Source organism: Ammospiza nelsoni, chromosome 3 (assembly GCF_027579445.1).
Source record: "Ammospiza nelsoni isolate bAmmNel1 chromosome 3, bAmmNel1.pri, whole genome shotgun sequence".
Taxonomy (NCBI): Eukaryota; Metazoa; Chordata; class Aves; order Passeriformes; family Passerellidae; genus Ammospiza; species Ammospiza nelsoni.
The window spans coordinates 39,630,714-39,656,914 of record NC_080635.1 but is presented as its reverse complement, the minus strand read 5'-3'; the positions used below and the strand labels follow the sequence as shown (position 1 = coordinate 39,656,914).

Here is a 26,201-nt window from a genome sequence, read left to right as displayed (position 1 = left end):
GCCATTGACAGTTTAATTTAGGTGGTTTGAACAAGCTGGTTATCTAAAATACTAACTGATGTAACCAGATAGACCCAAGAGTTAAAAAACACCTGTTCTCTATGTACAATGACCCTGGCCTATGTTCATCCTTTATTCTTAGTGATTTCACACTGTTTAACAACTGAGGTTCCTTCCAAGAAGCCCTGTTTGCCCCAAAAGATTCTATTCCTGGTCCAGGAATTCCTTCTTACCTGGACAGTTGAGTTCATTTTTTCTTTCCTAATAATGTCATTTTGATCTCATAAAGTGTGTTTGTTGTTAGTTTTTTGAGGCTGTTTTTGTTGCTGTTTTGTGGTTTGCTTGTTTGTGTTTTTGTGGTTTTGGTGAGGTTTCTTTTTTTTTTCTTTTTTTTTTCTTTTTTTTTTTGGAATAATGTCATATTGTTTGAGATGTTTCGATGTTTCTCTTTGGTTTGTTGGTTTTTTTGTTTTTTCTTTCTCAAGTTCGCCTCCATCTGTCCATGTTGTTGCCCCCTGTGACACCTCTGGAGCGCCTTGCAGTTGGATACAACTGCTGCATTAATGAAGGCTTTTTGTTGCAGCAAAGGGACTTTTTCTTTCCTGCAAAAGCATAAAATGCCTGTGGCACAGCTGCACTATGAGCATCAAAGCATGAAAATAATCCTAATTTCATTTTGTTTTTTACTTTAGATATTATATTGTGTACTTGAATATTAGTTTCTCCATGTCTCTGAATTGTTTAGAATGAATACTTAAAATTCATCTTACTCTACATTAGTTCAGTATCTCCTTTTTTCAGCGTTTGTTCCAAGCCTCCTTGTGTAGTTCTAAGGCACAAAACAATTCTGAAATTACCTGTCATGGGTTGTTGTCTTCTATTGCACAGAAAATATTGTAAAGACTAAGAACCGTATACATATTTTTACATAAATCCTGTAAAAACAAACTTATTTTATATTTATTAATTTTATTTTGAATATTTATAACACAATTTCCCTTTTTAATTGTTAGTCCATTTTCATAGCTTTAAAATATACACAGCTACTAGAAATATTATGCTGGTATGATAGTGCTAAACTAGTTTTTAGTCTAATTGAATTATTTTATGTAATGTCATTGGAATTCAGAATTTTACAGTAAGTATACCAAAATACTTATGGACACTGAATCTTAAATAGAAGGAAATCAGCAATGGGAAAAATTAATTAAGGAAAAAGTTGATGAGCATTAATAATGTTTAAATTTCAAATTAAGAAATGCTGCTTACTACATATAATAGTGTATATATGTAATAAATACTTCTTTTCCATCAAGTGTGTTGAATTTTTTTGATGAGTTGCTTTCTCAAAGTAAGTTTTACGCCAAATATGCACAAGTCTGTGTTAGCAACCACATTGGGCAGTGCTTGTACCAGAGTTTCCAGATGACTTAGTGTTTAAATACATGGTTTCATAAAGACTCTTGTGGCTTTTCAACCAAACGTAGTTATAGTTATCCAATATAAAATGCCTAGAACCTAATAAAAAACTCTTTGACTGTACTGTAATGAAAGGAAAACCATTTTGCAGCATGACGGAGTGAATCTTTGTTGATGATTGATCTAAGAATTACTTAATTGTGCCTCTGGACAAGCTGTACTCATCTGGGCAGCTGTGGGTGTGCAGATGGTCAGTGCCAGACGCGTGCCACGTAACAGCGGCCGGCGTTACGCAGCTGCCTCCCTTCCGTGACACGAGTGCTTTGCCCTGCTTACCAAACGTTTGCAAGCATATGTGGCAGAGGTGAGGATAAAGGGCACCCAGCTATTATGTAATTACTATGCAGGTTGAACTGCTGCTTGATTAGAGGGAAAGCAGTTATTCTACCGTGGCTCATTTTGATGATGCGTTCTCTTAACGTATTAGCTTTAACCTTTGAGAATTTGATTTAAATCCTGACTGTGCGTCACAGGCGAAAAGATGTGTATTCATTTCCAAGTTCTGAGAAGGCATTTTTCCACATGATAAAGTGCATGTGTGCTTGATTAGCTGTTGTTGCTTTAGGGTATGTGGCTACACATACTTTTGCAGACTGGGGTTAGCACATCTGAATAGTGTACACTCTTGTTCACCATATTCCTGCTTTACAGCTACTTATGGCTACAGATTGTAAGTATAAAAGCTCCACTTGCATGAGACTATGCTATTGTTTTCTCCCTTTGAATAATAATCATACAGGAGTAATGTGGGACACAACAGAGGGCAGGCAGTGGAAGCTTGCCAGCTGCCATATGGTGCTAATATTGGCGGGGGCATGCTGTATTGTAAACTCAAGACCTGCAGTAGTTTATGCATTTATGCAGTGTAACCTTACATCGCTGTCAAAATGTATAACCATTGCATCATTTTACAGAAGGAATTATGAAGTGTCAGGTTTGATACACATTGAGAGTATTTGGACAGCCTAGGACTTAAATGTTCTAATATGTCCATGTGGAGCAGTAGATTAATAGATTAAGAAGAGGTCATAGCAAAGATTGTATATTCTCAGGAACCATTTTCAAGTCAAGATTAATATCTGCTGAATTTACAAAATGTATCCTCTGTATTCCTGACATAGTGTGTTGTATGCATGAAAATAAGAGGGGGAATGAAAGTCATATAATGAAATATATCGTATGAGTTATGTGTTAATCCATCAGTAATTGTCACATGTGGAGGTTTACCCACATTTACAGGCAGAGAAGATATTGAGCAGTTACACATATGCACATAAACGTTGGAGTGGTAGTGGGCTAGACTGTGATACTCTGAACATTTATGGTATTTTCCATTGTAGTTTATATTAGTATGATCTATATTAAACTTGGCTTTGAAGTATGAATGAGCACAAGAGTAAGCCTTGGTCTTTCAAGCAACATTAATTTGTCTAAATATCACCAGCTTAATTTTTAGTTTAAGCAATGTAATTTACTGCATCATGGAGTTCAGTAAGTAATTGACCATATTACTTTATTCAGTTTCCACATTACCAGTTTTGGGCAGGGTAATGAATCTTTACTTAGTGCCAAGTATTGCTTCCTGTGAAATGATTGTTCGTGATGCTGTCATGCTACATATACACATATAGTGCTGTTTTTAACAGCCCTTCAGAACTTGGGAAATGGATAAACAAATGCAGCTGGGCCCCTGAAGGGAGGCTGCATCTCCTTTCCTGTGAGATTTTAACCATATCGTGCTGTTCCATCATACCAGCAATCAGCACCCCATGGCTCCCATCTAAATATCCTAACTGATTTGTAATCTACCAGCAGATTTGATTTGTGTCTGCCATCATCAGTTGAAACAAATGCCTATGAAGCCACAGCGGCTGGGGGTATTTTGACTTGTGATTTTTGTCCTTCACTTGGTTGATGTTAATTGCTTCTGTATTTGAAAGGCTGAGCTTCCTGAGCTATCACCACCTGAAAGCTCTGGTGCTTGGCACAGTTCTGTCATTTGGCACATGAATCTGAGGTGGAAGATGCTAGCTAAGGCACTTGCTTGCTTCCTTTCCTGGTGGACTAGGAGCTTAAAAGGAAGGAGTTGAAGTCTACTATGAATGTAACAGTCTGGTCAGAGAGAGGGAAAGCTAGATAGCTTTCCCATGAATTGGTCTGAGAGAGCTGGAGAGAAAGAATTGTGAACAATCTGCAGGTGTTTTGTGATAAGCTGTTTTGCCCGTAAGGTTGTTTACAAATGGGTGGTTTCTTAATTAACCAATGGGGATGGTGCTTTGATTAAAGAACCAATCGGGTCCACCTGTAGCAAACTAGAGTATAAAAAGAAATGGATTTCCTAACAAAGTGAATTAGCCTTCTTCTGACTGTTTTTGGAGTTTGTGTCAACTCTGACTCAGTGATGACATTCTACTTACTTGATAATTGTCATGTCTCTCATTTTCTTTAGACGTTGTTCATGACCCTGGCTCAGTTTAGGTGATTATTAATTGTTGAGTGGTGTTCTCAATGTGCTTTGAACAAATGTTTAATTAACAGAGGGTGGAGTGCTATGCCTCTTGTTTAGAGGTGACCTTGCTCTTCAGGTAGCTGGATTAGGACAGCTCTACTTGGCTCAGTACTGAAATCTTAACATATTATTTTTAATGAATTTGTATGTTTCTAACCTGCAAAATGCATCTCAGTTATTCTAAAATGTTCTTCTCATCTTTGCTCCCATAGTACCAGGATACGAATATGCAAGGCGTAGTGTATGAATTGAACAGCTACATAGAGCAGCGTCTGGATACAGGAGGAGATAACCAACTGCTTCTGTATGAACTGAGCAGCATCATTAAAATAGGTAAGAAGGAGAATCAGGTGTCTCTGAGCTGTTACTCAGCATCAGTGCACAGCACATTTCTTACGTGGTTTAATTAATAAAGACAGGTACTTAGGGATAACGGTGTTCCCACTGGATGTTCTCTCAGTGTGAACTACTTCACCTTCTGTCCCTCAGTGAATCCCTAGCTGCACTGAAGTGAATTTCATCTGTGGAGAGAGTTGCATATCCTATTGTGATATTAGAGTCTCGTGTTAAATGAACCAAAGAATCTGTTCTGGTTATGATGGTGTTGCAATTTCAGTAGTGAAAGTAAGAAAATAAAAGTCTATCAGTAATATCACTGCATATTTAAATTCCTTTTGAAACAATTGAAATGCCACTGGAAGAAGGCATATCTTTTATGTGATCTCAAATTCAGTTGTTTAACTATTTTTCCTATCAGGTGTAAGTACCTTATGTGGTAAGAAAATACTGCATATTATCAAAAGTTAAAAATTAAAAACAAAAAAAACACTCAATAACAATACAAGTGTAATTTGGCTTCTTTTTAGCCAGAGTAGATGTACTCAGACTTCAGTTAGAAGTGTCACGATAGATTTCAGTCAGCTCTTTAGAAAGGTTTTACTGTCCCAGCTGCTTCATAATTTTGTACCGATGGGTAATAGTATTGGTTTATATATATGATGTTTTAAAATAACCTTTTCTCTGCAAAATCTGCTGATTTTGCTTAGGCTACTATTTGGATATTGATGTCCAACTCACAGCAAAACAAATTTGTTAAGAAACAGCAAGTGAGACTGGACCATACAGAGTGCTTATGTATTACATTTTTTTTTCCTTTTGAATAGCAGATGGGAGGGCTTTTTATATATTATTTCCTTTACAGTACTCATTTGACTTGTAGGTACTTATGTACTACAGCTGAAGGATTTAAAATCTGAATGCAAATTACTCTGCCCTCAACTCTTAATAATGCTGCACAGTTGACAATGAGCAAGTAACTACACAGTGGAATTTTTTTCCTTTGGTCAAAGAAATTAAGAAAGCCATTTGATTTGTTTGCACACAAGTAAAATGTTTTCCACTGAAATGTACTAAAAAGATTTTTGAGTTCATTCATAAAATAATAGGTACCAGATAAGTCTGTTTACTCTCTTTTTAGAATGTTTATGAACTTTTGGAAAGACACATGATCCAAACCTGTTGCATAGAGCAGGCTGAGAAACATTTTCTGCTATGTACTGTTCTGATTTTGAGGATAAGTTATGATGGTTGGTTGACTCTAAGCTTTTGAGAGTTTAAGGAACTTGACTTTACCCTGTTTCATACCACACTCTTAATTTCGCAGCAATCTATGAAGTATAAACTTTCTGGTGAGTGTCACTATTTTTAATATGGGCTAGGTGCAGAAAATAGAAGCAGTTTGTTTGGAAACACATTTTTATGGCAGTATTTGTAACTCCTCATTTTCCCATGATTTTCTCTCTTAAGGCAAGGACAAATATAGCTTAACATTTACAATTAGCATTTATTTTACTCATAAAAATTGCAGTGGTATCTGACAGATTATATTGTAAATACACTGTATAACGGTACATCTAGTGTTTGGATTCATTTGCTTTTACAGACATTAGGCCTTGGAGTATAGATGTATGAAGAAGTTGTTTCTAATTATCTTTTAAAATGCTGTAAATGGCAATGAAGAAAGCAAGAACCTCTAACTTTATAGACTCGTAGAAGTTTTAGGAGACACAGCAGAAGATCTTAATCTTTTGAATGGTAGATGTTTGTCCTAAGTGGAATTGAATCTGTGGTTTCACCTCAAAGATGTTGCCTAAGTTTGATTTATCCCTGTGAGTACAATTATTTCTTTTGTTATTGCTTTGACAGCTACAAAAGCTGATGGATTTGCACTATATTTCCTGGGAGAATGCAATAATGTAAGTATACTGGATTAAAATGCTGCTTTTCTGTACCATCACAAGTATGTTTTCTAATATAATAATGGTGGTAATGAAAAAAATATTCTCTCCATTTAGATCCTTGGTCTTTTTGGGTTTTTTTTTTAAGATTTGGCAATAATGCTATTGTTTCTCTGACTCTGGAAGCTTAACTTGTGATTTAACCCTATTATAAATTGTCTTTAAGAAACAGAAAACTTTACTTGGATTTAATGTCTGCATAGCCTTTTCTTTGCATCTAGTTATCTCTCTGATTTTTTTAGATGTTAATTGTCAGCTGCAACTTGATAGTGAAGTGATGTAGGTTCTGGTTGGCATAAAATAAAAATTTAAAAATTAGTAATTCAGTTGCTTTCTGATGTAATAATTCAAACAACAGCGAGCCCAATATTTGTTCTTTTGTTATTTGAATGTTAGAATACCTTGCATCTTTTTTTATCCAGTTGGATTTGTACAGTTAGCATAATACGAGACTTTGTAATTTCTTTGAATGGCTATCAGAAGGAAATTTGGTGTAGTACTTCAGTTAGTTCCCTCAAATTAAAAATCAGAATTTGTTGGAAATTTTGTCTTTCATTGGTTCAAGAAACAAGCAGTGATTAGGGAGGAAAATTTTTTTTCTCGTCTTATTTTTTCCTTACTTTACGCAGTCAGTTTTGATAGCTTATTCTTCTATAGTCCATTAGCCAATTTCCTTTGCATGTTGTGCAATATTTGGATTCAGAAAAAAACTGTGAAAGTTACTGTTTTGAAGTAGTGGTAACAGAATTGAAGATGTACAAACCTGCAAGTAATTTTATATGGAAGAAGGCCCATACAGAAATTTCCTATACGAAATGGAAATGAAGTTTTGCATTTTTTGTGATATAACTGTTTCACATAATAAAGATAACCCACTTTATTATTCAAAAACATCTTTCTTCTCTCAATGGCTTCTGCTAAGCAAATGAATAGCATATATTTTTAAATAACTCACTGAGATGTATGATTTAAGAAACATGTTGTTCATCAGTTTGAGTGCCGTCTTTGGTTCTTATTAGTAGGTGTCAGCATTCATTGTCATGGGTAGGGGTAATAGAAGCAGTCACTCAAAATTTCCCTCCTGCTGCCAGAGGCAGGAACCTGCAGGAAGTTCAGCCTCCATCCCAAATGCACAGCTCTCGACAGCTTTGGTGGCAGTGGCTGCCTGCCAGCTGAGCATGCTCATCTCTGAATGCTTTCTAAAAGATTACAGTAAAATTAACTTTACTGCTTGAGGCAAGGAGAATTTTTGCTATGGTGAGGTTTTTCCTATTAGATTAGTATGGCATAATATGGGATTACTCACAGCCTTTTTGAGTTGAGGCTCAAAAAGGGCCTGGGTACTACATGACCTTCTGCTTTTTCTTTTCTTTTTTTTTTTTTTAATAACATATTGGGCAGATGAATCTATTTGCTTCCCAGTATTCCAGTACAACTCTTTCCTGAAAAAAAGCTCCAACCACTAAAAACACACATTGACTTTATTAACCACTGCTATGTAGCTGCATCACCCAAAATGGAATGTTCTTCATGTAGTTATTATAGGGACTGATCCCAAGTCCTTTGAAGTTAGTGTGAGATTTTCCATTCACTTTAGCGGGCTTTGGGCCAAACTCGTGTTTGTAGTCTTGTAGCTAAATGGCAATGCATTAGCCTATTTCTTATAATAAATTGTCATTGTAAATTAATTTGGGTAGCCTTTGTCTCTGGAATATTTAATTTAAAGGATGTATCCAAGTGAGATTAGCCATTGCCCAGCAAGCACTGGCAATGAGGTTTTATTTGTTTTTATTAAATGTCTTTTTAAAATGGGAACAGAAAGATTCTGCATAGCAAAATCAGGAACGAGCTAATTCTTTAAGCTGAAATTAAAAAAAAAAAAAAAAACAAAACCAAAAAACTTTTGATTTGCCTGCATGGAGTATTTGCTGAATATCTATGGCCATGTGTTGAAGAATAGTATTTACCTTATGCTGGCTTAAGATTTTGGTGGTAGATATGGGACTTGAATTTTGCAAATTTGGCAGAATCCTTCCTCTACCCTCATCACCACCCCCTGACCCTATCCCCCCAATTTAGCATTGGGCTTTTTGTTCATTAGCTTAGAAAATATCTGCTTGTTATCCAGCTAGGAATGTGTGTCTGTGTGTGTGTGTATGTCTTTTTGGGAATCAAGTTTTGGGATGGGAGTGTGTAAAAATGGAGCAATCCTATTAACAAGTAGATAACTGCTTTGAAATGGTTTTCTAATATTTAGTGATGCATGTGTTCTGACAATATTCTCTAAGGGAATTTATGACCAAACCTCAAGCATAAGCACTAACTCTACTTCATTGCAGTTCCTGCTTTAAATGTGTATAGGTATACTTTTGCTTGTTTAAATTAATCCAGATTTGCGATTTTTGGTTTATGTTAATCTTATCAAAGGAGAATTTTTGCAATATGAGATATCCTTAACTACCTTTAGCCTGGATTAAACAGTGAGTTTCTAATTAGGATAGAAGATAATTTTCATTTTACAGAAATGCTTAATTTTTGAAAAATGAAAACTAGTAAATGATTACTACATATTTTGTGCTATTATTTCTTAATATTCTTAATATTAAGAAAATAGCCATATCATTGCCAATTGCTTTTTTAATGGATTATTAAGAGTGCACACTAAATCATTCTTTGGTGCCATATTTAATATAGGCAGAATTTTCTTTACATGAAAATTACATTAGTACTGAAAGAAAATTCATCTAGTTTGAGAAAAAGCCGTAGATTAGCCAGTCCCTTTCTTTTTGCAAAACATAGATGATACAATTGCCTTTAAAGGAGGACAGTGCTTTAGAAAACAATCATTGGAGTTTAATGGCACAAAAGTAAGTTTGTAAAAATATCTGTCCATATAAAAAGTTTTTTTACAGCCTTATTTTCTTTCTCTCTATTGAAGTTTACATACTATATTAGAGTTGGAAAGCAGCATAAGGACTAAATAACTTCTAGCTGATAGTTCAGGTTGAATGCCTTCAGGATATTGACTTGAGTGAATTTGCCTGAAATAGAAGATGCCGCATCAATTGCAGATTCCGGTGCATTTTTTAATGCAAGTAATACTCAGAATTGGTGCCAGAATGATTCCAGTGTGGATAGTTAAATTATTTTAGCATCCTTCTGGGTGTTCAAATTACTTGAAAGCACTACCACTCGATGTAGTCCTAACTGAGAGTGTTCTGATGGTGATTCTGTTTTTCAAATTATTGCCCTCTAGCAGGTGAGCACTCTTGCATGCCCAGCTCCTTCCTTCCCTGTGAAGTTGCCCAGTGTTTCAGAATCTGGTTCTGCCTGTGCTGTGTATGTGCTAGAATGAATTGCAAAGTACTTGTGCTAAAAACAGTAGAGCTTCCACATCTGGGTCATAATCTGAACAGACCTGGGCCCATACTGCCTCTGGTTTTTGAACTTTCTTCATATCTAAGGGATTATCCGTGTCCATGGGTTAGTGTAGTTATGCAAATAAAGTTGGGTTTTTTTCAGGTACATAGCAGCTGTTTTACAAATTCTAAATACTGGAGAACAGAAACACTTCCAAATCAAACAGGAATGTTTCACAACTCTCCAGCAAAGGACATTTTCTTTTTTGTTTTTATGGGGATGAATGAACAACAGTTCATAATTCTGCTGTTATGACCTTGATTAAGTATCATCTTCAAACATGTCTTAAAGGATTTACTGAAATCCTCATATTGGGTACCGTGTGTGTAAATCAATTGCCTAAGTATCATGCTAGCTGGGCATTTAAGTCCATAAGCTGACATCTTTACAAGGCACTATTTCAAAAATACTTATCACAGTTACAGAGTTCCTAATGTATTACTACATTAATCAATTCTTCAGATACTTCTTGTTTATAGTCCTTACTTGTATGAGTAATTTGCCTTATGATTACACCGTGATTCCTACGTAAAGATGTATGTCTTCATGTTTAACAGGCATCCACTTAAAGCAACTTTTACTCGGTCTTGTGTTGCTTAGTTCCTGAAACTGCAAATTGTGTTGACAAACAGATTATCCTCGCTTCAGACAGAAGTTTCCAATAGCTTTATTGTAAGAAATAATTATGCGAGGCCACAAATATGTGCACATACTCTGTGCTTCAGGGTGTATTTTATTAAGCCATTCTTTAATTTCTAGTCATGCAAAAGTTGTTGCTGCTTGATGTGTATGCAGTGCCACCTAGTGAGTTTATGAGGTGGGTGATTTGAATTAAGAACACCGGAAAAACCCTGTACTGCCTGCTATCTCTGGTTTTTGAATGCATAGACATCTTCTCTGAAATTTGAGTCTTTTAGACATGTTTCCGGGTGAAATCCTTCTAGTTGCAAGTCAATTCAGGAAACTTTGGTCTATATCCTTGAATCAGTTCTAAGACCATGGGGTTCTTTTATATGTAAAGTGGAAGAAATCTGTTGCTTTCTTATTTGCCAGTGAATAGTGATACTCAGTGGAGAGTGAAAGCTCTTGTTTAGGTGCAGTGTTAGAGTTTAAATTTGAGTCAATAAATTGTCAAGCTGAAAGAAATAAATAACTGTCACAATGTATCTTAGGGAAATTTTGGTCTTGTTTAATTTAATATTCAGGATTTGTGGAATGTGTTCATGATGAAAGTATGATAGAATATCCTGAGTTGGAAGGCACCCATGAGGATCATTGAAATCCAGTTCCTGGCCTGCACAGGACACCACAAGAACTGGTCTGTGCCTGAGAGCATTGTCCTGAACTCTGCCAGGCTGGTGCTGTGACCACTTCCCTGGGGTGCTGTTCCAGTGCCCATCCACCCTCTGGATAAAGAACCTTATCATAATAGCCAACCTAAACCTTCCCTGACACAGCTTCAGGCCATTTCCCCAGGTCCTGTCACTGTCACCTCAGAGCAGAGATCAGTGCCTGCCCCTCCTGTTCCCCTCACAAGGAAGCTGGAACTGCAGTGAGCTCTGCCCTCAGTCTCCCCCATGCTGAACAGACCAAGTGACCTCAGCTGCTCCTCAAGGCTCTTCATCATCACTTTTGCTGTGGTTTGGACATTCTCTGAGACCTTAATGTCTTTTTTGCATTGTGTCACCCAACACTGCCCCCAGCACTCGAGGTGAGGCTGCCCCAGCTCAGAGCAGAGCAGCACAATCCCCTCCCTTGCCCTGCTGGTGATGCAGTGCCTGATGCCCCCAGGACAGGGCTGGCCCTCTTGGGTGCCAGGGCACTGCTGAGTCAGGTTCAACTTGCCATCAACCAGGACCCCCAGGTCCCTTTCTGTGGTGCTGCTCTCCAGCATCTCCATTCCCCAGTTTGTGCATACATGAGTATATGCTATAGGTAGAATGTAGAAATTGCTAGAAAACTAGATAGAGTCCAGGTGTTTGTGTTTCACTATCAGAATGGGAGGTGGTTTTGCATAAATCTGCAGAGATTTATTCAGGTATCTGGTTTTGCTTACTGTATTCATTAATGCACAGGTAAAGAAAGAATATAGGACTGCAGATATGTTTGTATGTTTGATTTCAAAATGGGTTTTGGAAAATGATCAGAAGAAACCAGACAATGATTCAGCTAAGTGCTTGGCTTTCCACATATTGCCTCTGTGTGGGGCAGTTGATGACTCTGAGAAAGATTCTAGTGTTGTCAGTGAATTTGAAGGTAAAAATAAGTCTGCAATAATCATTGCTGTAATAAAAAGTACACTTATGTATGTATCACAAACAGAACTCTAGTCCTAATGTATTTTTTCCTTTTTCTCTCTCCACTGCTAAAGCCTCAGATGGAATAAAACATTTAAACACAGCACTTTAAGAAAAAATAGAATTGGAGGAGCTGAAGTGAGTTCAGGAGAGAGCAAAGACAATGGTCAGGAAACAAAAATGGTTTTGCATAGTCTAAAGAAAAGAAAGTTGAGACATGAAGATATGCTTGAATAAGGCAGAGAGGAAGGGAATCATCTCCAATACCTATAGTGTGTAGGGCAAGAAGCAGTGTGCTTGACTTGGCATTGGGAAAACTTCCTCAGCTGTGGCTGTAAGGAAGCATGACAGTCTGTTCCTTGTGCAAATTCAGGGATCCTCATCCCTGGAGGAGTGTTTGGGACCTGTTCTGCCAAATGTCTTAGAGAAAAATGCTTAGCTGACCATGCCTTAAAATGGAAGGGATAGGAGGGAGGCATATCAACTTGATTTTCTGTGTCAATGAACTTCTATAACTCTTATGGTGCTTTTCTTGTGTAAATCAACTGGAAAGTTTCCAGGACTTAAGTGCAGTTAAAAATTGATACTATTCAGAAAGGTGAAGACATAACCCTCCTGCCAAAAACAAAAGAAAAACACCAACTGTTAGTAGTTCTATAGTAAGTGCACCATCTTCATTTCACTAGTATCCAACATTTGTGCATATGATGTGGCTTAAAATTGCAAATCTCCTGTAATACACTGTGTTATATTGCAAAGGAAACAAGTTTTTTATAAACAATGGTGGTGGTTGCTGGTGTTTTTATCTGGTGTCTTCTTTTATCTCCGTGTGCCTCCCTCGTACAGTCAGACTGTGGCACTTGTGCTTAAACCCATAATTTCCTAGAGCTCTTTAAGCTTTTTGCATGACAGTGTTGGGCTCCTACTTCAAATATGCCACATAACAAATGCAAGCAGCTTGGCTGTAAATAATTTCCAAATTAAATCATGTTAGTTTGTTTTTCTTGGTCATCTTTGCCTATTATGTTGAGTTTTATTCTTGCTAAAAATCCAGGCCTTAGGACACAGTTTTTGTAAATATCTGCAGATAATTTTATTGCTCAGTTGTGTGGTCTTACATTTAAGTTGTCCTTTACCAAGAGTAAAAATCTATTGCTGTTATTGAACAGAAACAGATGTGAGCACCGAAGGCCATTAAACTCACTTAATATCAGGTTGATCAATTTCCATTTTCTCTTTAATTTTTTCTTTCCCCCAAGCATCAAATCACATAGCAATGCTTTAGTATGAAGGCTTTCATTTAATGTCAGTTGAATATTAAATGATTTCCCATGAAGCATTTTAGGACCAGTTTTATTAGCAGATTGTCCTGAGGAATAAACTAGATCAAAATCCAGTCACCTGTACCACCAAAATAGTTTGTTAGCAGAATGCTTGTCTCATGTGTACTCATCCTTCATTTTAATCATTAAAATGTCTGGTTCTTATCCAAACTGCTTTTCTACAAGGAGCTTTTAGAAAAATTGGTTTGTGATTGTCATTTGGTTAGTTATGAGTAGTTACATGAAAAGAAGAAGTAACTGTTTGTGAAATGATGATGATGATGAATACATGTTTGCAGTTTAATTCTAATCCTGACAAACTTTATGTAGTTGGTTGAATGGTTTCTGGGTTTTGTGAGATAGGATTTGGTGTTGGATTCCAACAAGCTGCATACCAACAGTGGCTAGGAAAAGAGCATCAATTATACTGGTGGTTGTCATCTTCATCAGAAGAGCCCAAGATGGAAATCACTGAAAACTGCAGTTTTCTTACTTAGTGCTGTAACAATATCTGTCAAGAGTTGCGGATGCTATTGTGTTATGAGACTTGCTGCTACTACTCATGTTTTCTTTTACTGGGATTTTAATCTGCTGTCTCTGTCAAGCATTAGATTTTCACTGGAGAAACCAACAATGGGGCCAAGTTACGCCAGTATGACAAGATGAACATGAGTAATTCTTCATATGCATGCTCTTAGCTGTTAGAGATGAGGAGTAAAGAAGGCTTTTTCAGCCACAGTAAGAGATTCAAGATAAATTACTTAATAATGTTACTAGACTGAGTGCATAGTACCAAGGAAAGAGCACCAAACCCATGGTATTATGGCTCATTGAGTATATTCTGATCTTGTTATGTCTCTGAAAGCCAAGTTTATTTGTGAATTGAGGATGTTTTCATCTTTATATCCCTCAAGAAACAGTTATAGTACATCATTCTGCATTCCTGTATACTGGCAGGCTTGTATATACATTAGTATTTTTAAAATATATTAGAGACAACAATATGTTACCTATACCTAGAGTGCCTAAGAAACATGGCTCATAGAATAGAATCAATAGAATGTTTTAAGTTGGAAAAAACTCTGAGATCATTGAATCCTTCAACTATATAGCCTAATACCACCAAGATGAAATGGTGAATTTTGCAACATTTGTCTGTGTTCACCAGTGTTTAAACATTTGTTAAGGTCACAATTTCTTTTGGACTTTCTGTTTTGCTTCAGTTTGCTTTTTTAACAACCTCTTGATCTCTGTGTTTATGATAGGTCATTAGTGGGTTCCAAACCACACTGTTACATCCATCAAAATTAATAGGAGATTTTTTTGGCTGTGGACTTAATAGAAGTGAATTAAGTGACTAAACAATGAGGGGAGGAGTAATTTCAAAGATTTTAGGCCCACTTAGAGCAATCTGTCCTGTCACAGGTGGAAGAAAAGAAAGAATCTCATGTGCTCTAGGGTTTCAACAAGTTACAGGAAGTTCTTGATGTCAAACTTTAGTGTTCCCCTGCCTACTACATTTAAAGAAGTCCATCACCATATGGAACTTATTGGGAGAATATTTTTAATAGGATAGTTAAGACTGATGTAGAAAGGGAGGTTATGTCTTTGTCTGGAAGGAGGGTAAACAGGTCAAAATTGGGAATTAGAGAGTCCTGTGGACTGCCAGGTGCCAGAATGCCTGAACGTGTAAGCTTCCAGAGAATTCTCTCTCCAAGCCAATGTTTGTCCTTTTGGTAGTTTTTCAGATCCAGACTGAATCTCCCATTTTGGTTGCCTTCTCTCTCATCAGCAGAAGACATACCTAATGCTCTTTCTACAGTAGTTATCTTTTAGTATTTAACTTTTGCCTGGAGAGAGACCGTGACATAGCATTATCAGTAAAGAGCTATTTGTATTTATCCCTTTCTGATACTGACTTAGAGGCTCACTGCAAGTGATAGTAGCAGCAAAAGAGTCTGTGAGCAGTGCACAAATGTCCTGCTGTCTCCTTTTACTGCATTGTGAGTTATCAGTATAGTATTTGGGAAATCAGGGGCCCTAATATTCTCATATTTCCTTTTTTATTGACTATATATTGGTTAACTTGTGGATGAAGATCCACTTGTTTCTTATTTTGATTATTAATCATTGTTTATTATCATTACCAGAAACACAAACTGTCTTTTTTTGAAGTAAAATATTCAGACAAACTGAGAAAATGCAAGTTAATTTGAAAGGGCCAAATTTAATAATTTCTTTTACTTGTGAAGCTGTACGCAATATATCTGATGTCTGTATGGAAACATTTTAGTTGTCTTTTCAGCCTAGTGAAAGAATATTGGAATGTACATTTGTAAATGAAAATAATGCTCGAGTTGTTCACAGTTAGAAGAAAATAGGTGTCCCCCAAATTTTACCATTACTGCAGTACATTTCATTTCATAAGTATTTTCTTAAGAGAAAGAAAATAAAAGTGAGCTGGATAGGTGATGTGAAAAACCTGCTGTTTTTTGACAGTGTTAATTTTAGAGATTCCCATAAAGGTCTGTCTGTGGGGTACCTCAGAGATTATTTCAGTAACATGCCATAGTAGAGCAGAGCGCAGTTTACTTTGTTTTGTTTGACTGACCTTGCCATTGATGCCTTCTATTGGAGACATTTCTACATAATTAATTGGCAATAAACATTTAAACTCATTCAGATTTAAATTAATCAAATGTGGAACGTACAACCACTCACAGCAATTTATCAGCTGTATGTATAAAGTCAGTGTGGAATGGTAGAAGCTTATGGATTAATTTCAGCTCATATATGGTTAGGAGAAAAATTGCCTTTCTTTTTAACAGTGCTGCATGGTTAGGATAAGACTATAATTTGTTCTGCAGTCATTTCTACTTCTGCAATCAGGAGGAACAGTGGCAAATTTAGAACCTGTTGGGTAGTTAGAAGAGTTTTTAGATCACTGACCCCTTAGCCACAGGTTTGCAACTTTCCTTAGAAGCAGAATGGGATTGCTTCTGTAACTCTTTTTTGCAGAAGCTGGAAGTAAAATAATGTTCACAAACTTTTTTCAGCATAGGGAAACTTGTTCACAGCAATACTTTATTGTGTTAGCAACAGAGAGGTTTACCAGACAGAATGATACACAAGGACACAGGAAAGGCTTTGCTGGTGAAAGCAGCCTTAGCAGGCAATACTGCATAATGTCAGCGCAGGTTTTTGGCCACTGAAGGTGTGGGAGAAGTGAATTCTTTGTTTTCTGGTGCAAGTTGTTGTTTGATTTTCTTCCTTTTTTTTGGTTTTTTTTTTTTTTTTTTTTTTTTGGTTTTTTTGGATTTTTTTTTTTTGAGAAGCTCTTTCTGAGAAGAGAGATTTGTGCATTGTATTATGTTTAAGACTGGGCATCCTCAGGAGATGAGTGTGAAAAGCACATTTTACACACATAATTTAAGTAGCACAGTTACATTGCTATATGTAATGCATTGATACCATGGTAAAAAGAACCAAATGTATCTGAAGCATAGAAGAAGGTGTGAATAAAAGTTATTCTTTGGCATCTTCAGCAAAATCAGCTTTGCTCTCTATCCTGTTAATTTTGACTCATTCCACTACTTGGACTACATAAATCAGACTTTTAACATTCTGTTGCATCTCTACATTTTGCAGTTCTCTTCAATAGAAACCACCTTTTCAGTGTTGCTTTTCCTACTATAAGAGTGTATTTTAAATAGTAAGTCTTAAGCATATAGTATAGCAGATCAGACTATGACATGTATTTCAGTATTTCTATGCTCTTTGTATTTTACTACCTTTTTTATTTTTTGAAAATTATTTTATACCAGAACACTGATCTAAATAAAGAAAGATCTGTGGTTTCCTCAGTTTTATTAGAATAATGTAATTTTTTTTTTTAGATCATGGTGTGCTTTTCTTGGCTATGTTATGTAAAATGCTCTTTTTCATTCTATTTAAGTGCATGTAAAAACATGAACTGAAGCTTATGAAGGCAAGCAGCTATGAAGCTAAGTTTTTATTTAAAAATTTTATGTATCTTTATTAGTTTATAAGCAAGTAAGAGTAAATGGAGCTTTTTATTCTGGTATATTGAGTAGGCTTTTTCTGACAGATTCAATGTATTGATTGGATGGTTTTTGATTGTTTGGATGTTGCTTTTTTTAAATTGAATTTTTATAATTCATATGGAAATTCATATGCACTTTTCAAGTGCATCTTATTTCTAGGGGCCACACAAAGAAGCTGTGAGCATAAATGGGTTTGAAGAATAAGGTTCAGGTTTAGGATAAGAATAAACAGAATATTCCATGATTTCTTGTGCCTGTACTGTAATGCAAGACATCAAAATGGAGTAAATAATGTGAATATTCAGCAGCTAGTCCATGGAAGAAGCAGCTTTCCTTCCAACTGAAAAAAATCACTTGTCAGTGCTAAAATAGTTTGGGGCAGCTCCATTTTCTTATTGTTTTCAAGACAGTTTAATTTTCATCTATATCACATGTTAGCAAATGAATGGAAAACTCACTTTCTTGTGAGTTGCTGGATGGAAAACTCACTTTCTTGTCTTGCTGAATTTTTTTGGGACTGACTTTCTGCTTAAGAACAAAGTACTCAGTTAGTGGTTTTGTCAGAATTTTGAGTGTTTTTCTTTTGAGCTTACTAAATACCCTATTGGTTGGACTACTGATTCTTCTTGGACAGACTTCAATCTTGTTTTGGCTATGAATTTCATACTTTTAAGTGACCATTTTTTCCCCTCAGCATAAAGTCCCAACATTCTCCTTCCAACATGCTGGTAATTCATTACAGCTAAGGAATCTTCATCACTTCAGGAGTACCTTCTTATGGTGCATTATATTGCATCTCTTTAGCTTCTGAACATTTCAGTGGGGTTGGTTTTTTTTTTTGGAATTGTTTAGTACTAGTGCTTTATAACAGACCATGCATGTTTGTAAAGAAGGGAGAATTATGAGAGGATGCATCTTATGTCATCACTTCATTTTCTACAGCTGATAGTAGAAGCTGAATTTTTGTATGCAAATGTTACCTGTGATAATCCATGCTGGAAAACAGCTCCTGTCTGATTGCAGCCCTAATGAAAGCAAATTCTGAGGGTGAAATTAATCAGCAGCACAACCTGTGGCCATTCTTAAGAGGAGTGTTAGTAATACATTGTGGTGTGGCATTGTCACCTATCTCTGGTGTATATAAAAAGAAGTTTAAATATTATCTCTACTTTTTGAAAATTTTCTATTGCAGTAATGAGTGTGTCGTAGGTAAAAAAGTAAAGATAATGTTTTTCTTACAGGGTAATGTTATCTTGAGTGAGTCTTGTATGCTGTGTATTATGTGTTCAAAGTAAATGCATTCCTACCCTGATATAAATAACAAGTGACTTAAGTTATCCACTGTGCTCCCCAGGAGTTGTGCTGGAGTTACCTGGATGACTTTAGAGTGGCGTTTTCTAAGATTTCAGAAGAATTAAGCAGAGTTTATTCAACTACTTTTCATTGTCAAAAGCTGTGTTCCTTTACATTATCTACTTTATTGTACATAACTGTAAAAGTAATCATGCTTTCTAATTGCTTTTCTTCCCTTTTTTTCCTCTCTTTTTTTTTTCTTTCTAACTAGAGTCTGTGTGTATTCACACCACCAGGAGCTAAAGAAGGACACCCACGACTCATTCCTGCAGGACCCATTGCACATGGCACTACTGTATCTGCTTATGTAGCCAGATCCAGAAAAACGTTGTTAGTAGAAGATATTCTGGGGGTAAAAAGCTTTATTTTCTTAATGAGATATTGCAGCATGCTCTTAGAATGAATGTGTTGATGCTGAAATGTTTATTGAGATGAACATTTAATTATAGAATTTACATCTGTCCCGATACCAGGAAAGTAAATCTGAGTTTGGATTAACTGATGGAATAATTTCAGAATACTTCATTTATTTCTAGTTTTACAGGTTTGAGGTTTTTTTGACTTTGGGTTATTTTACCTTTTTTTTTGGTTGTCAGGTAAAGGACATGATGGAACTACGTCAATAGGAAAAAACAACCAATCAAAACTCCTGTCTTCTTGGTCTTGAAATATTACCCCAAACAAGAAGACTTTCATGTAGTCAATCAAATTTGATTTAATTTTAATACAGGGCTGACACTGACAAGAATGTCAGTTAGAATTCTGATTATTAGGCAGGATTTTTATCTCTGCATATTCTAATGTAAAGCTAAAATACTGATAGTATCAGTAGATCTACATGAAAAGTGCAGTAATGTAACTGAAATCAAAATTCAAGCCTTTTTCTGTAACAGGATTGGAAGTTCCTGAGGTGACATTCTGATAATTCTTGACACTCTATATGTCGGTCCTTTTTAATTTTTTTTAAACACTTAATCCATTAGTTGCATTTATACAATTTTATGAAATTGGTTTTCAAACTGTACTTTGAGTAAGCACTTTATGATTAGTTGGTTTTGAGAACACCAAGGAAGTTTACATTTTCTTCTCTCTTCAATGTTCCCTATCTTTTGCAGTTCTTCCCAGAATAACAATTGTTAGGTACTGTGACCGAAAAAAAAAAGGAACATTGCTGCCTCTACTTTTAACAAATTTTTTTTAAAAAATATATGACCTTAGGGCAGCAAACGTGGGCTATAAACAAATACCAAATGCCTAATGTGAGTACACTTAAACAGAGCCACAAAACTGAAAGGCAGAAACTGCTTTCCCTGTAGTAATAGTCAGTGCTTTCTCCACTCTCTGGACTATTTAGATTTCATGTGTTTGTATGTTTTTTCAGTTAAAAGGTTTAAATTTTACTGGTAATTTCCAATTAATACCATTATATTCTTACATACAAGAGTTCTGTATTTTGGTTTTATATTCTTACTAAAATGATAGGGTTAGTGAGGAGGAGTTTTGAAATTTTTTCTTGGTGTAATATTTGTGATTCATTGACCAAACAGCAAGATTCATTTTGGTGAGACGGTTTGCCTTTGTGTGATTTTAGAAGCTTCTCAACAGCAAAAGGGAAGCGCATGCAGGTAGACTTGCCAGCCCTTTTTTTGTGGGAGGACAGAACTAAAAAGAGAAAGCAGAAGGCTCGTGTTTCAAAGTGCTTCCCACTCTCTTTTGTCTGTCATTTGTTCAAATTGATTGTCATCTTAGTAATTAAGGTAGAGATTACTTGCTGTTTTCTTTGAGAAGTGAGAGATTTTGATCAGCCTTGAAGGGGTGTCTTTCTTGCCTAAGCACAGCCTGCAGGGAAGCTGTGAATCAGGTAATGAAGGACTGATGTGCAGGGCAGTGGGTCTTGCACACTGGGCACTGGGCAGTGACTGCCTCACTGACTCTGACATCCAGGTGCTTTCTTAGGCCTGCCTGAGTTTTCCTACATGGGGAAGTGAAGCCATAAAGCCTTGAACATGCTCTGTGAAGATTGAAAGTTATGTATTTGGGCCTTACATACAAGCTGGTAGGGTTATTTGAACATTTGTTTCTGTATCTTTTGCGCCAGTTTGTTCAGGATGTGTTAGAAAAGGAGGAAGATGCTTACTCTCATGTGTAATTTTTTGGGAATGCATTTTCCTCCTCAAGAGTTGGTTGAGGATTATAACTGTGTAACTGAAAGCCATAGCCTCAAGTTTCATTTTTTGTTTTCTTGCAAGCACTGTTGTCTACTCTTAATACTGAGATCTGGGCAGTCCACTTTGTGATTACAAATTATTTAGGGTTTTTTGGAGGGAAGGATGTTGGAGTGGTAGTATTCCTTGTTTGGATTTTTATTTAATCTGAACTGGCATTGGCAATAATGTGCCGTTTCTTCTGCCTGTGAGAATAGAGAAAAAAGCATTATATAAACAAACTCAAATCTGGGTGTAATATCACAGCTAATTCAGACCTTACATCAATAAAGTTATCTGTGTATGTAAATTAATGCTGAGACTTCAAAATTAATTTTTTTAGTTGCTGTCTTACTACTGTGTAGAAGTTATGCTGAGAGATGAGTTTTTGTGACTTTTGTGATTTCCTGCAGATTTGCTCAGACAGGAGGAGGAGGAAAACATCAGTACGTCTTTGCTGTTAATGCTTTATCAGATATCACATTTTATCAGATTATGTTTGCATTTTCTAGGATGAGCGATTTCCCAAAGGTACTGGACTGGAGTCGGGGACCCGTATCCAATCTGTTCTGTGTCTGCCAATTGTCACAGCGATTGGTGACCTGATTGGTATCCTGGAGCTTTACCGTCACTGGGGCAAAGAAGCTTTCCACCACAGTCACCAAGAGGTGAGCTCCTGTGCAGCCTTTGCCCACTCCCCCACCACGGTCAGGACTTCACTCCCATCCCTCTCCCCACTCCAAACTTCTCCTCTTGCTCTTTTCGTGAGTTTATATCTTTTTCATGCTGGATTTTGTTATTATTAAAAAGAAAATAGGTGGTGATTTGAATTTTCAGTCAGAGGAGATAAAACATACAATTACAAGAATTTTATGTTGTGTTATTTTGTGGATAAACAGATTCAAAGTTTCCGTATTGATTATAAACTCAATACAGAGTTGTTTGAGAAGTTAACGCAGGGCAGGTAAATGAAATGTAAGTGTAAATCAAACAGCAAAGCCCAAAATCACAATGATCAGTTATCTGAGTCTCAATCTTAACTTTCCCGTACAGCTTTGTTTTACATTATGGTAAGATTTAAAAAAAAATTTTAGTTTACTCTTTGGTGTAGCTTCAAAAGTAATGAGACCCATCGTAAAACAGTGTTGCAATGTTACAGCAACAGTTTATCGAGTCTCAGTGCCGAGTCTTGCAGGAGGGAAAAGAGATTTTACTTTAAATCAAAAGTGAAGCAAAAGAGGTTTCTTGATCTTTGCATCCATGTTTTTACTGCCGCACGTGCTCCAGCACCAAGATGAGTCTGTCTAGGTGGTATTTCCAGTTCCAGGTATCCAGGTGGTGCCTCCAGAATTCCTTGCAACAGAAGGACCAGGCATGCTGTCTGCTGAGTCTTTGTGGTCTCCTGGTTTCTTTCTAGGTTGACAACCATGTGCTGGTTTTGGGTCAGGCTTTTCTTTAGCTTTTAGCAGCTGATAGCTTTGTCTCTCTCTAGCCTGTCCCATCTCTGTGAGTTGTCAGGATCACTGTCCTTTGTCTCCTGACTTAGATGCCTTTAGAAAGTGTGTATAGAAGTGCTGGTACCTGGATGACCTGCCAGTCTAGGTGATGCTCATAAAGCTCTCCTCTGCTTTTTTTAACTTCTGATGCTTCCTTATCCAGATATTCTCATTCATACTAATTTTCCCCTTGCCATGACTGTTCTGCATGCATTACTCTGTTCATACAAGTCCTCTGTAGGTGTGTTGTCCATACATGCCCATTTGTCAATCGGAAGTTAGGAGCTGTTAGCCAAATACAAATAGATTTGAAAACTGAGCAGGTGTTGCAAAGGCTGTTGATATACTAAAGGTGTTCAAAGTGCATCTTTGCTCTCATGTCAAGGTTAGGATCCTCATTAACGTGTCTCTGATGTAAAGACAAATTTCTTCTCTGTGCCATCCCCCAGAGAAGGGAATCTGAACACACAGGACAAAATGGAGTGAGTTCTAGCCAGGTGTGTTGTCTTGAAAGGTATGAGATCCACCATGGTGCAGTTTAGCTGTACTGAACAGGAATTATTTGTATGAAAAGGACAGAAGATATTCAGGCAAGAGATACTAAAACTAGTCCTCCCAAAGAAGGAAAACAGCAGCAGTATTTGTCAAGTGTATATTTTGTTTATCAGTAAGCTAAGTACTCTGGCATTCATCTGATGTTTACATCTGTATATTAGTTCTGTAGTCAGTGCCACTTGAGCTTGTTGTCACACCTTGTATTTTTTCACCAGTAGACAGAGGTCAAGGTAGGGAACTGGATTAGTGTGGTGGTGCCACTGTCCTTGCTCAGAGAACAAAGAACAGGCATTCATACAAAACCAGGCTTCATTAATTCTGCAGCCTACACACAATGTATTTAATTTTTTAAATTGTCCTATTACATTAATCAAGCTACAATTCAGATAAGTCTCAGACATGCATTTTTTAATGAAAATATGAATGTTTTATGTTTTATGAAATAGCTTCTATAGCTAAAGTTCATGAATGTTCTACTTGGAAAAGACTGGCTCCTGAATGAAAGTATTTTATTGGTGAATTAAAAATATTTTAAGGTCACTTTCTGAGTTTTCTAAAGCATTCTTTTCATTTTCAGGTTTCAGAAAGCCTTTGGATGCCATTAGCGATTTTTATGAAATGTGTGCAAAGTGTTCTGTTTAAAAATATAAAATAAAAAAATACCTTAGGAGGGCGTGCAAAAGCTGACCTCTTGTGCTTCTGTTCCCTGTGTTCCTTTAAAAGCTCCTGTGCTTCAAGGACAGGAGATTATGCATGGTAGCACATCATAGTTAGCTGCAGTTTACATGACATTTGTTTGAAATGTTGCCTGGAAACTGTCATACTTAAAACACTTGAACTGAGGGATCAGGTCTGGTTCTTCTGCCACCAAAACAGTAATGAGAGAAACAGTGCCTGTTTACAGCTGGAAGTAGCTATTGCTGAAGAGATACAGCCCCAGAAAGCTGTTAAGGCAGATTTTATTTCTATGGCAGATGCCTTTCAACAGTATAATTTTTAAAGCCCTCAGCTTGTGAGATGTTTGTTTTGATGTTGTATTTTTGAGCTCATGGCTGCTTCTGAAAACCATTGGTAAGCTCTAAAACTGAAACACTTGCAAGTACATTGAGACTTTGGCAAAATAACCGTCTTCCCTTAAATTGTTACTGCCTGATTGTCTAAAACAGCTCAGTCAATTTGCTTAGCAGGTAGATAGAGAAAAGATGCATGTCACTGATGTGCAGTTTTCAAGGTTTCTTCAGAGAGAATTTCTTCTCTTTTGTTGCAGGTTGCAACAGCAAATCTTGCATGGGCTTCAGTAGCAATACATCAAGTACAAGTAAGTGTGAGTGGTTTTTCATTTTTTTTATTCTGTATCTCGTCTTCCAGAATGTATTTAGTAGGAGCATGGACTGTGATCAGATTTAACTGGAGGTCATTGCTAAAGCATTGCTTAGAGCCCATTCCTTGAACCTGGAAAAATATGCTAACGTTTTTGGTGTTTGTTGAACTAGTTTTTCCTCACTTGCAATCATGGATCAAATAACAAACTATATTTGTACTAAAGGAAAGAAATTTTAACAAACTAGATAAATAATGATTAAAGCAGATTTACCACAACAACTTTGCAGGATTGTTTTGTTTTCTTTTTCTTGTAGAAAGTCAACTGCTAGGCTGACTGGTTGCTTTCCTCCTGCTTTGGTATTCAGTTTGAAATGATGAAGTGTTGCTAGCAAAGCCTATTTTAAGCCATCCTCACTAGCTGCTTCGTGGTCCTGTAACTACTGCCACTAAGGATGCTTCATGCTGTCCCTAGCTGGGTGCCTAATGGAGCTTCAGTGTCAAGCTGCTCTAGCAAACCCCGGCAGCTTTGCTAATAGCTTTTGTTACTTCAGCTAGCAGAGGATGGTAACACTGAAACTAAACATATTCTGTCAACTCAGAGAAGATGCTAAAATAGATTCTTCTGTCAACTCCCAGGAGGAAATTCATGACATTCTTTTTTTCAAGGTGTCTTTCGCACACTTGTCAGAAGACATGCAGAAAGCTTCCTGCTTTTCTCTTGTAGTCTCTAATCTTTTCTGCTTCTGTGCTGGAAGTCACTGACTTTGGGGTGGTCATTCCCATCTAGCAGAATTAGCTGGCACAGGCTATTGTACACTAGTAGAATTGCAATTGCATGCAGTTGTAGCTTCACCTGTGTAGGAATTGCTCTCTCCTTGATTGAGAAGTCTTTCACATCTAACAAAACACAACAGGGAAATTTAAGTTCAAGCTTGTCCATTTTTATTTCTCTTCATTCTTCTAAGCAGAGGGCTTGCTCTTCCCAAGTTTTTTTTGCGAGAGAAGAATGTAAGAGTTTTGACCTGGCATTTTGTATCTACTTTGCACAGATGAAAGATATTACTAATTCAAAGTGATACTTGTGTGAGTGTAAAATGTACAAGCAGTAGAGGTTTTTTTTTCTTTTGGCCTCAGTGCTTGCTCTAGTAATGTACAGATGTACAATTGTGTTTCAGATACTGAGTATGCAAATATGTCAAGTACAAATACAAGTTGAAAGCTTTGCTTCATCTAACATTTTGATTCTAAAAAGAAGTATGCATACTATTTTCTGTATTCATATTCATGCTGATTTCTCCCTGAGTTGAGCATGTATCATCTGCTGCTTAGCTTAGTTAAACTTGTCTGATGTCAGACTACAGTTGTGTCTATATGCTACTTTGCAGCCTGGAAAAAGTGGCAAAAATGTGGTAAGGGAGAAGGGAAACAAAATATTTGACATTCTCAGAAGATCTGAGGGTCTGGATAAGGAAATGTTCATTCCATAATCACAGTCAGTGACAGCCTTTGAGACAGCATGAACAAGTGTAAAAACCAACAGATTTAAGTGAGTCTTAGGAAAGATTTTACTTGTGTTTCACAGTTTTAGCTCAGCAGCTAGATAGCTAAGATTGAAACCCAGCACACAAATTCAGCTTTAATTTTGTACCGTGCTGTAGCAGATATGTGTGTGTATATATATATATATACACGTATGTACACACACACACAAGTACTGGTGGTTTTTTTCATACAAATTAAAGGGATGGGACTTGAGTTTCCCTGTGGCATCAGTGTTCTGGAGCAAATGGTTCTATGATCTGTGCTTCCAGGTGTGCCGGGGCCTTGCCAAGCAGACTGAACTGAATGACTTCTTGCTTGATGTATCGAAGTAAGTGTGATG

General features: G+C 36.7%; 1 protein-coding gene across 1 annotated transcript in view; it reads left to right on the top strand.

Moving 5' to 3' along the window:
• The window catches only part of PDE10A (phosphodiesterase 10A), a 166,276-nt gene that overhangs the window by 104,381 nt on the left and 35,694 nt on the right, over positions 1-26,201 (top strand). Inside the window, exons 4-9 of the mRNA XM_059467800.1 lie at positions 4,201-4,321; positions 6,194-6,243; positions 18,953-19,093; positions 21,458-21,613; positions 24,264-24,314; positions 26,131-26,189. Coding sequence (XP_059323783.1) covers positions 4,201-4,321; positions 6,194-6,243; positions 18,953-19,093; positions 21,458-21,613; positions 24,264-24,314; positions 26,131-26,189 — 578 coding nt within the window. The remainder of the gene's footprint in view (positions 1-4,200; positions 4,322-6,193; positions 6,244-18,952; positions 19,094-21,457; positions 21,614-24,263; positions 24,315-26,130; positions 26,190-26,201) is intronic.